The sequence below is a fragment of the Arachis hypogaea genome, chromosome 2 (assembly GCF_003086295.3).
Source record: "Arachis hypogaea cultivar Tifrunner chromosome 2, arahy.Tifrunner.gnm2.J5K5, whole genome shotgun sequence".
Taxonomy (NCBI): domain Eukaryota; kingdom Viridiplantae; phylum Streptophyta; class Magnoliopsida; order Fabales; family Fabaceae; genus Arachis; species Arachis hypogaea.
Window position 1 is genome coordinate 88,250,632 of NC_092037.1, and position 12,278 is coordinate 88,262,909.

The 12,278-nt window shown below is 32.2% G+C and overlaps 2 protein-coding genes across 2 annotated transcripts; both read left to right on the plus strand.

The window, feature by feature from the left end:
* Positions 1-805: 805 nt before the first annotated feature.
* Positions 806-11,578, plus strand: LOC112749671 (uncharacterized). The gene is made up of 8 exons (XM_072219576.1): positions 806-1,407; positions 4,961-5,994; positions 6,231-6,700; positions 6,840-7,935; positions 8,269-8,547; positions 8,620-9,303; positions 9,613-10,491; positions 10,678-11,578. The coding sequence occupies exons 2-8, from the start codon at positions 5,533-5,535 to the stop codon at positions 11,452-11,454; spliced, it is 4,647 nt and encodes a 1,548-aa protein (XP_072075677.1). The 5' UTR covers positions 806-1,407; positions 4,961-5,532; the 3' UTR covers positions 11,455-11,578.
* Positions 932-1,411, plus strand: LOC114924785 (toll/interleukin-1 receptor-like protein). Its single transcript, XM_029290321.2, has one exon. It carries the CDS (start codon positions 932-934, stop codon positions 1,409-1,411), a length of 480 nt encoding a protein of 159 aa, XP_029146154.1.
* Positions 11,579-12,278: the final 700 nt, after the last annotated feature.

Sequence of the window (12,278 nt, forward strand, 5' to 3'; positions counted from 1 at the left end):
GCAGAGAGAGAAAAAGGTAACATAAACGAAGAACATACCAGTGAGAAAAGGAGAGGAAAAGAACGATTGAGAAGAAGGAGGGAAGACGCGCAAGAAGAAGAACAACTAAATCTCAAAATAACGAAAACGAAGAAGGAAACAAATATTTTAAATTTGGTAGTTAGATATACGCGGGATGTTATATAGCGCGTGTAATCAACGTATGTGGAGCAGTGCGTATTTTGATTTTATTGTTTAATGAACTTGTAAAGCATACAAGCCCTAATGGCTTGTATGCAGAGCTTTTCCCACTTTTTTTATGGGTAACCAAAAATTTGTTATCTTTGCCTTACTCAAAGGCAACTCGTCAAAAATGTTGTTTTTGTCTATTTAAGACAACTTTTGTTAAATATTGCTTCGAATAAGGGTTATCTTAAACTAAAAATGTTGTAGTGTTATTTTTTCTCCCGATATAATCTATTATTATATCTGATCTAATAACGACAACCTTAATGTCCTCTACATTTTTTTCATGTGTTGCTGGCCCAAGTAAAGTTGTCATAACACAATAGACAAGAGTGTGAGCATCTCTAAGTAATAACGAAGAAATTGGAATATTTTAGCTCAACAAACAATGATATTCACCACGAAAATGTGTACAGTGTAATTAATTAATTATTGATACTTCAAAAAAAAAGATTATATATATATATGGGGAGCAACTATATGGGGAGCTAAAATAATCTAATCTTTATTGTTTATTACTACTGTACATGTACTAATCTCTAATCTCCAAGATATGAACAAAAAGTTAAGCAGTATATGTAGATAGAGCTGCATATGCAAATGCTGTGATCTGATTCGTGCGTTGACTTTATAATCACATAAAGTTTGTTCACCAGTTACCCAACGAATCCCTTTGCTCTTCATTCTAATCCATCTATCATCGCCCATGTCAGCAGAAAGAATACCCGATCCATCATGGAAGTACGATGTGTATTTGAGTTTCCGAGGCCAAGACACTCGCAGCGGATTCACCTCACATCTCTATGACGCTTTGAGGAGAGCTGGGATTCATGCTTTCAGGGACGATGAGGCGCTTGGGAGAGGAGACCAGATGACATACATACTAGTTCAAGCAATCGAAGCTTCTAGACTTTTTGTTGTTGTTTTCTCAGAAAGTTATGCTGCTTCTACATGGTGTCTGAACGAGTTGATGAAAATAATGGAGTGTAGAAGCACTAGAGGTCAAACTGTCATTCCGGTATTCTACAATGTTGATCCCTCAGATATACGCCACCAGAGCGGTCCTTTTGAAAAAGCTTTTCAAAGTCATAGATTCTCATATGAGAATGAGATAGTCCACGCTTGGAGGGCTGCGCTCACTGAAGCTGCTAACCTTCTTGGATTTCTAATCACTGGAAGCAGGTAATTCCATATCCTCTTGTTTGTTTTATTTTTCAAAATAGGAAACAGAACAATGAAATATGCATTTTTTCTTTCTTTTTATATTTTTTATTTTAGAAATGTTCCAAAATAGACAATTATATAAACATAAATCAGTTATTAAATTAATTATAAATATAAAATATACATTAAAAATAAATTAAATAATTTATATATTTATCCGCAAATACATTAGTTTTTTTATAAAACTATTTCTTGTATTGATTTAAACTAGAATAAGAGTAAGTTAATGATAGCATATAATAAATATTAAAAATTATGTTTTGTAAAAATAAATTAAATATGTGTAAATTAAAGTTAAATTTAAAATGTATTTTATTTAAAATAATTTGTAGTAAAAAAAATTTGGATGTTAAAGTTGTACAAAGTAATATTTTTATTTAGTGGTTTGATTTTTGTATTTGTTTTAGTTGATGAACTTAGTCTTCTTATGTAGCGCTCATCCTCCTTTTTCTTTATTGGTTGTTGTTAAAGTTGTTGCTTTTTTCTTTCTGTGTACGTTCATGTGAATGCATATTCTTTATGAATTGTTGAGTTGAATGCACTTTCTATTGTGTTGTTTGTTCTATCTTTGCATGTATGTTCTTCTTTCGAAGACGTGTCTTGAATTTATATGGTTTTCTTTCGCCTTAATCTCTTGATGGGGTGGTGCTTCAATGTCATTACTTTTTTAGAGTGTCATTAAATTTGAAGCAGTTATGGCCAATAATTTTTTTGCTTCGCCATCAAATAGTACAAAAATTATTGTAACACTTTGATCTGGAACCTTTAATTAAATTCTGAACCTAAAATAAGTATTGGGTTAATAACTAATAATTTGATAGATGAAATTATAAAAAATATATAGTTACTTTATTGTTGGATATTGTGGTGTTTGATTACATGTGCCATAAATGTAGTTTTTTTTTATATGCTTTTTTCTAACACTTTTCATATTCAACATAATTTTATTCAAATTTGTCATCAATTTTGTTTATACTTGCTAAAATTGTGAAGATCTTTTTCTATTCCAATATTCAATTTATGTTATTATTAGGTATATGGTATTTGAGTAAGTATGAATGTATGATGCATGTTGTGAGTTCTTTTTATCTACTTGATAATCAGATTCTCATTACATGGCTATTAAATCTTGGATAGTTATTCAATTTCTAATCATTTTGTTCTGAAAGAATGATGCTCTATTGAGTAAGTTTGAGATGTATAGTTCAAAAATAATTTTTTTTGCTAAATTTGATATTATTTGAAGGAATAGTGATTAGAGACTTATGTAAGTAGTTTAAATAGTATAGAATTTGTATATTTGTAACGTAAAATTTATTACGATTAATAATATTATTATGACATTTGTAATATGAATGTTTATTACCTTTTAGTGAGTTATTTATAAAAATTAATAAATTAATTGTTGGGGTTATAAATTTATTGTATTATTTATAACGGTAAGATATAATAAATATATGAATATGGATTCAATGTATTTGTAGGCTACAAATTTATTGTATTTTATTTTTAATTTTTTTCGTATATTTTAATTTTTTGCTAATCTATTTATAATATATAAAAGTTGATACCAACTCTCTCCGCAATGAGTTTAAGCAATCTTTTCTTTGCTAATGATGCCACATCAGCAATTCTAATGATTTGGGAAAAGATGAAAATCAACCAATTACTATTTAGTAAAATATTTTTAAAAAATTAAAATAAAAATCTCTTATATTATTATTCAATTGAAACATCAAGTACTAATTAAATGCAATAAATATACATTAAAAGTGTCATAATAATAATAATTATAAAAAATTTCAGTTACAAATTTTCAAATTCTACAACTTATACATATTTATTCTTAATATATAAAAGTAGATACATAAATTTACCCACATTACTTTTAAGACATTTTTTTCCTCCTACTAATGCCATGTCAATAATATCACTTACTTAGCAAAATTTTAGAATCAACCACTCAATTCTTGCCAAATTAATTATTATTTCCAAATCAGCAAAAAAAATAAAATATACAAATAAAAAACTAAAAAATACAATACAATAAATTTGTAACCTACAAATACATTGAATTCATATTTCTATATTTATTATATCTTACCATTATAAACAATACAATAAATTTATAACCCCAACAATTAATTTATTAATTTTTATAAATAACTCACTAAAATTAATAAACATCCATATTAGAGTTCAAATAACATCAAATTTAGTACAAAAAAGTTATTTTCAATAGAGCATCATTCTTTCAGAGTAGAATGATTAGAAATCGAATAACTATCAAAGATCTAATGGCCATGCAATGAGAGTCTGATAATCAAGTTTGACAAAAAAAAAAACTCACAACATCCATTATACATTCATACTTGCTCAAATACCATATACCTAATGATAACATAAATTGAATATTGGAATAGGAAAAGATCTTCATAATTTTAGCAATTATAAATGAAATATGACAAATTTAGATTGAACTATGTTTGGATGGAACTATGTTTAAATGTAAAAAGTGTTAGAAAGAAGTATATAAAAAAGAAAATAATTACATTTGTGGCACATGTAATCAAACACCACAATATCCAACAATAAAATAACTCTATATACTTTTCATAATCTCATCTATCAAATTATTAGTTACTAACCCAATACTTATTTTACGTTCAAAATTCAATTAAAGGTTTTAGATCAAAGTGCTATAACAACTTTTGTACTATTTGATGGCGAAACAAAAAATTTATTGGGCACACTGCTTCAAATTTAATAACATTTAAAAAAAAATAATGACATTGAAGCACCACTACATCAAGAGATTAAGGAAGAAGAAAACTATACAAATTTAAGATACATCTTCAGAAGAAGAACATACATACAAAGATGGAACAAACAACACAATAGAAAGTGTATCAAACTCGACAATTCATAAAGAACATCCCTTCACAAGAACCTACGACAGAAATAAGAAAGCAACAACTCTAACAACAACCAATAAAAAAAAGGAGGACGAGCGCCACATAAGAAGACTAAGTCCATCAACTAAAACAAATGTAAAAATCAAACCACCAAATAAAAATGTTACTTTGTATAACTTCAATATCCAAATTTTTTGTACTACAAATTATTTTAAATAAAATATCTTTTAAATTTAACTTTAATTTACACGTATTTAATTTATTTCTACAAAACATAACAATTTTTAATATTTATTATATATTATCATTAATTTACCGCCCCGCGCATCGCGCGGGTCTTATTCTAGTTTAAAAATAATAGTTGATTTAAAAAAAATTGAGTGATTGATTTTAAAGTATTGCCAAGTAAGCGTGACATGGCATTAATAGGAGGAGAAAGATATTTTAAAACTTAATTTATCCATATATTTTTTATATATTAAAAATAGATAGATTGGTAGATTGATGTGTCTTAGTGACCAAATAAAGGCTAAGTTGAATTCATTGGAAAAAGTTAGAATCATTACTTAGGTAAAATCGTTGGTTTATTTTTACAGAACTAGAAGTGAAGCTGAAATTATCGGAGAGATTGTTGAACATATAACTACTCTACTTGCTTCGGAAGACTTGTTCATCACAAAGCATTTAGTGGGAGTACAATCTCGCACGGAAGATGTGATTCAACAGTTACATTCTCATACACCAGAAGATGTCGTGTTAATGGGGATATGGGGGATGGGAGGAGTGGGTAAAACAACCATTGCGAAAAGTGTTTATAATCAAATTCATCGCCATTTTGATAGGACAATGTTCCTCCCAAACATTCGGGAGATGTGGGAGAATAACCAACAGGTTTTTCTGCAAGAACAGTTATTGAATGGTATTTGCAAAGCACAAATAAACATACAAAACATCGGATCAGGAGTAGCTTTATTAAGGGAAAGACTTCGCCTGGAAAGAGTATTTCTTGTACTTGATGATGTCAATAAGATAGATCAGTTGAATGCCTTGTGCGGTAGTCGAGAATGGTTTGGTGCAGGGAGTATAATAATCATCACAACAAGAGATAGACGTCTGCTTCGTATGATTGGAGTTGATTATGTGTACCAAGTGAAAGAAATGGATTACAATGAATCTCTTGAATTTTTTTTGTTGGAATGCATTTGGGAAAGCAACTCCTTTAACCGAGTTTGTTAGACTTGCAGAAGATGTAGTTGCATATTGTGGGGGATTGCCACTAGCCCTTGAAACAGTTGGTTGTCAGTTATTTGGAAAGATGAAAGACGAGTGGGAGAATGTATTAGGTGGACTCAAAAGGTTTCCCCATCCGGATGTACACCAAGTTTTGAAAATAAGCTTTGGTGGCTTAAATGATGACAGAGAGAAAGAAATATTTCTTGACATAGCTAGCTTTTGTATTGGCATGGAAAGGGGGGAGGTACTGGAAACACTAAATTATGGCTTTGGAATTAGTTTCCTTGAAGAGCGGAGTCTTATAACATTTGATGAGAAAGATAGAGTTCGAATGCATCCTTTGCTGCGAGACATGGGAAGAGAAATCGTTCGAGAGCAATCACAAACTGATGATCAGGTATGTATGAGAAATGGTAGATGGTCATCAGAATTTATTGTTTTTGGCCATCACTTTTAGCCATTAACCAAATTTCTTTAGTCTATTCATCTAACAACATACTTTAGTCTCCATATTTTTAAACATTATGGCTAACTAATGTGATGACCCTCTAGCATTCCTTGGTATACATTACTATGTTTTCTTATTATCTAATATATGATTTTCACCTTTTTCTTATTATAATCATTTTGCAGCGAAGGACGTACGATGTTTTCGTGAGTTTTCGAGGCAAGGACACTCGTCCAACGTTTACATCACATCTCCATACATCTCTCCAAAATGCTGGAATTGCTGCTTTCAAGGATGACGATGATGTTGATGGACTTCAAAGGGGAGAACGGATTTCAATCGCATTGTTAAAAGCAATTGGATTGTCTGCATGTTCTGTCATTGTTTTTTCAACCCACTATGCTGATTCAAAATGGTGCCTGCAAGAGCTTGAGAATATCATGGTATGCCATAGAACAAAAAATCAAGTGGTTTACCCCATATTCTATGAAGTACATCCCTCTGATGTACGTTATCAAAAGAAAGACACTGACTTTGGGAAAGCTTTTGAAAGTCTTATAAGTCGAAGATCAGTGGAAGAAGATAAGGTGCAAAGTTGGAGAACAGATCTTCGTGAAGTTAGTAGCTTTTCAGGGATGACTGTGATCAACTCCAGGTATTTGTATTTCAAAGGTCTCGTACACACATATATTATTTGGTAGCTAGTTTAGAGTTTTCTAATTGATTCATCTCGTGCTAATATGATAACTGAGTTGTTTATTAGATAAGAATTGTTGAACACATATATTTTATAGGAACAAAAGTGAAGATATCAAAAGAATTGTTGAACACGTTACTCGGTTGTTAGATAAGACAGAGTTGTTCGTTGCAGCGCATCCAGTGGGGGTAGAACCTCGTGTGCAAAAGTTGATTGAAGAATCAAACATTCAAAAGACAAAAGATGTTCTGATACTTGGGATAAAGGGCATGGGGGGCGTTGGTAAAACCACTATTGCCAAAGCCATCTATAACAAAATTGGTCGCGATTTTGATGGCAGGAGTTTCCTCCTGAACATTAGAGAAACATGGCAGCAAGATAACGGAAAGGTTCTCTTGCAACAGCAACTTCTTGAGGATATATTCATTGCAACAAGGATACACATACGTAACATTGATTCAGGGATGCAAATATTAAAGGAAAGGCTTGGTGCTAAAAGGGTACTCATTGTGCTTGACGATGTAACTGATTTGTACCAACTCAATGCTTTGTGTGGTAGTGGTGAATGGTGTGGTCCTGGAAGCGTAGTAATCATCACAACAAGACATGATGATCTTCTTCGAGTGTGTAAACACACATTCAATCTAGAAGAGATGAATGGGGCTGAATCCCTTGAGCTTTTTAGCTGGCATGCATTCAAACAAGCATGTCCAAAAGAAGAGTTTGCCAAGCTATCTACAGATGTAGTTGAATATTCTAATGGATTGCCACTGGCTCTGGAAGTTCTTGGGTCCCATTTGTTTAATATGGGAATAAAAGAGTGGCAAAGTGCATTGAATACTCTGAAATTAATTCCCCATGATAAAGTCCAGAAGAAACTACAAATAAGTTTTGATGGTTTAAGTAAGAATTATGAAAAGGAAATATTCCTTGACATTGCATGCTTTTTTATTGGAATGGATCGGAATGATGTTGTGAAGATATTAAATGGTTGCGGGCTCCATGCAGAAATTGGAATCAGTGCACTTAAAGAGCGAAACCTTATAACTGTTGATAACAATAATATGCTTGGAATGCATGACTTGTTAAGAGATATGGGAAGAGCAATAATTTGTGAGCAATCACCTGAGCTTGAAGAGCGAAGTAGATTATGGTACGATGAGAAAGTGCTTGAACTATTAGAGAATCATGAGGTATGCTTTACGTTTTAGATAGAGATAAGATGCAATATTTATGTTCGTAATTAACTATCATTGTCAAAATCATAGGTAACTAGTACCAAAAATGTATGATTAAATTTTTCCTCTGCCAAATTCAATCTCTTACTAGACTAAATTGTGTTCAACAGTGATCAGTATCATGTGATAAAGAAATAACTTTTTTCACATTTATAAAGGGACGAACCAATTAGTTTCAATAAAAGTGCTGTCAAAGCATTATTTGTTGAAAAATTAAATCTAATTGTTATACTGCTTTTGCTAATTTCCAACTCCCATTAATTAATATTCCATTTTCATTTCATTTAGGGAACAGATTTAAAGGCTAAGGGATTGAGTTTGAAGTTGCCAATGACCAATTCCATTTGTTTGAGTAAAGAAGCATTTAAGAGTATGACTAAACTTAAATTGCTTCAACTCGCCGGTGTACAACCTAATGGAGAGTTCAAACATGTTTCAAGATATCTTAGATGGATGAGTTGGCATGGATTTCCTTTGAGACACACTCCCAAAGACTGCTATCAATCAAATATAATTTCCATTGAGTTAGAAAACAGCAAACTCAAACTTCTGTGGAAGGAGTCCCGGGTAAGAATCCTAACGCGTACATATAATTTGTAAGCTTGTATTGTATTCTAACATATTTTTCTTTTCTTGTAGTTGTTGAAACAGCTGAAGATTTTAAATCTTAGTCATTCACATGACTTGATCAAAACCCCAGATTTTTCATACCTACCTAATCTTGAAAAGTTAGTTCTCAAGGATTGTACAGAATTGTCTTCGGTTTCCTATACCATTGGAACTCTACAAAACATCCTTCATATCAATATAGAAGGATGTACAAACCTTTGTGTACTTCCAAGAAGCATATACAAGTTGACATCTCTTGAAACTCTCATCCTCTCTGGGTGTTCAAAGATTGATAAGTTAGAAGAAGATGTGGAACAAATGGAATCTTTGGCAGTGCTAAAAGCTGATAACACTGCCATAGCACAAGTGCCCAGTGCGCTAGCAAGATTAAGAAACCTTGGACATATTTCTTTGTGTGGCTATGAAGGATTGGCACGTGATGTGATTCCTTTAATTATGTTTTGGTTATGGACTTCACCAAATAATATGTTGTCATCAGTTATGCAAAAATGTTCATCAAATGTTTTCACTTATGCAAATTGGGGTCCACGGCTTCAGATAAAAGGAGATGTATCTTTGGATGCTGACAATGTGGCAAATTTCAATGAATTGGGGATGGATATTTCTGAATCAAAATCTGCTTTGAATTCCCTTTTGATTCAAATGGGGGTGGAAAACTCAACCACAGAGATACTTCAAAAGACCATTTCACAGGTTTGTCCCTATCTTTTATATATAATTTCTTTTATTTGGTTCTATATGCTAAAAGATGAATTAAAAGATAATATCTACTCTATCATCTATTTATGGATGTCTTTGATTTAACATTTTTGGAAAAGAATTTGTTTTAAACTACAAAAATTTCTACTGAAACGTGGAAAGAATTTATAAAAGCATATCTTAAACAAAAATTATTTAATTTGATCCGAAGTGGAAACAACTTTTAAAGTTGTTTGAAATATCATTTATGTTGTTAATGAAATAAATGAATTGTGAAGCATATATTGTTATGTAAAATCGCAGAACAATGAGCTTGGAGATTACCTGCTCCCTTATGACAACAATAATCCAGGTTTGTTAACATTCAGTGGTGAAGGTTCCTTTGTGACTTTTCAAGTCCTTCATATAAATGGGCGCAACTTGAAGTCCATGATGTTGCACATTGTTTTCTATTCTACTTCTTCCACATTCATCACTACAACAGAAGGTCTGATTCTTGAAAATGTGCGAATCTTAAATCTATCAAGGGACACATCCAATGTATTTAAGGGAGATAAGTTAGCTTCATTCAAAGATGAGGACAGGGAAATCCTACTGTCAAGTCTAGAACCTGGTGACACCGTGCGGATTGTTGTTGCTTTAGGATCTGGGTTCATTGTGAAGAAGACCATAGTTTATCTCATATATGACGATGAACCACCAATTGAGGAAAACTTGGAGCACTTCAATGATGATGAGGATGATATTGTTTGTTCTACTGGTGATGACGTTGTAGCTTCTGTGAATGAAGGCACTTTGGGTATTGATGTCATTGCAGCAGATGATGATGAAGATGTTACTGTTTTTGGTGTTCATGATGCAGTAGCTGGTATGAATGAAACTGTTTCTGGTGTTGATGCTATGGCAGAAGATAAGGATGGTGCTACTGTTGCTAATGTTGATGATGATATGGTAGTCAATCTGGATAGAAATGCTTCTACTTCTGGTACTGATATCATGCCACCAATTACTGCTAATGGTTTTGGTGCTAATTATGTAGTAGGGACTGATATGAATGAAAATTCTTCAAGTGTTGATGATAATAATGATGATGATAATGCTGCCATTGGAGATAAAAATGTAAGTGATAATCTCTATGTTGCTTCCGAGTCAAAGTCGACAGCACTTATTCCCTTAGTTCAGGTATGAAAGGATATAAAATGGTAGCTTGGTTCACATTAGTATTAATTCCATGTGAAAATATTGAATGATTTAAATATTGATTTGGTTTAAACAACTATTTTTAGCATTAATACATACTCACATTTAAAAATTAAATCCCTAATTGTTGGTTCATTTTTCTAACTATTTAATTACTTTCTTGTACAGGTCCCTCTTGATGCTAATACATATTCTGAGCTTACATTGACTATGATGGTTTCAGAAGATGAGCTTCATGAAGATAGTGATTTGCTTATTGCAGAGTTGGATAAAACATTGTCAGAGAGCTACTTTGTGTACCCTAGTCCTGGATCATTAGAACTTCAAAGTCTCTCTCTAATTTCAATCTTTCAAAAAATGCAACTTCTTTTGGATAATGAACTAGAAGCCTTGGTAGGAGATGTTAACATCAAGAATCAGCTTCTCGGCTATGTGGCTCAATTAGGTCAAATAATAGAGTCATCACAAGTTCCTAAAGATCTTCACTCTTTGGTTATTGAGATTAGTCATTTCTATGAAGATTTTCTCAATGATTTTCCACCTGTTCAAGAAGTGTTAGACAATCATCAAAGATTGATCGACTCAAAGAATGGAGTTCAAGAGAAGTTAAAAGCGGCTAAGGCCAAACAGAGACACTTTTCTGCTTCAATTTCTAAAGGAAAAGAAAGGGTTAATGAGATGTCAAAAGAAATCAATGAATTGGAGTCGAAACTAAAAGCCTTGCATGAGAAGAGGAATAGGTTACAATTCAATGTGAAACGTTGTGAGTTTGAATCTATAAACATCAATAAGAATTTGGAAACTTTGATAAAAGAGAATGAAGAGGTTGTGAGCAGTCTCAAAGAATCAGAATCTGCATTCAGAAAGGCTGAGTTGTCAAAGCAGAGTTATGAGAGGAAGCTAGCAGTCTTGAAGCAAGCTCTTTATGGCAACACTAGGCATTAGAATTTTCTTCAATTTTGTAATAATTAGAACACTTAATTACTTGTGTTTGTCATAGTGTGCATAACTGTCATATATAACAGTTAGTTAAGAAATGGCTTAAGGGTTAAGACAAATTTTAAAGACACACTCACTTGCAGTATTCCATTCTTCTTTAATTAAAAAAGGAAACCTGTATCCACTCAATTCTTGGTCAACGCAACCACCAACGCCGCCTCCAACCCTTGCTTATTCACTCTTGCTCTTAACTCTCAAAATTTTTACCAATGTTTCAACTCACAGAAAAATTCCTGTCACTCACTCAGACCCATAATCACTCAAGCTCTCATTTAAATTCTCATTCTTTCTACAAAAATAAGACTCCTAATCATTACTCAATTTGATTCAGACATTCAAAATTTGTAATTTTCGAACATCCAAAACCGACAAATTACTTCATGGCTCAGTCTTTCTTGAAGAATGTAAGACGCACCGATACTTCTAGCCTTCTACATTGAGATCTAGAAAGTCATAACAAACTTCATTGATTATCTTCTTTTTTTTTTTTTCCTTTGGTCAAAACAAACTTCATTGATTATCTTCGTTTTTTTCTTTGGTCAGAACAAACTTATCAATTAAGTGATTTGTAAAAGTTAAGACCCATAGCAGAAAACTCTAAATGAAAACATAGAAACAGGATATTGCTTTGACTTTTTGTTCCTCTCATAATTTTGTTTTGATTATTCAGTATTTCTGAAGGCAGACTCTGAAGCATAGAAGTGCTCTCAACCTCTTCACTTTCTTTCACCCAAGAAGCAGCTTTCCTATTCATGTTGAGAGTTTCAACC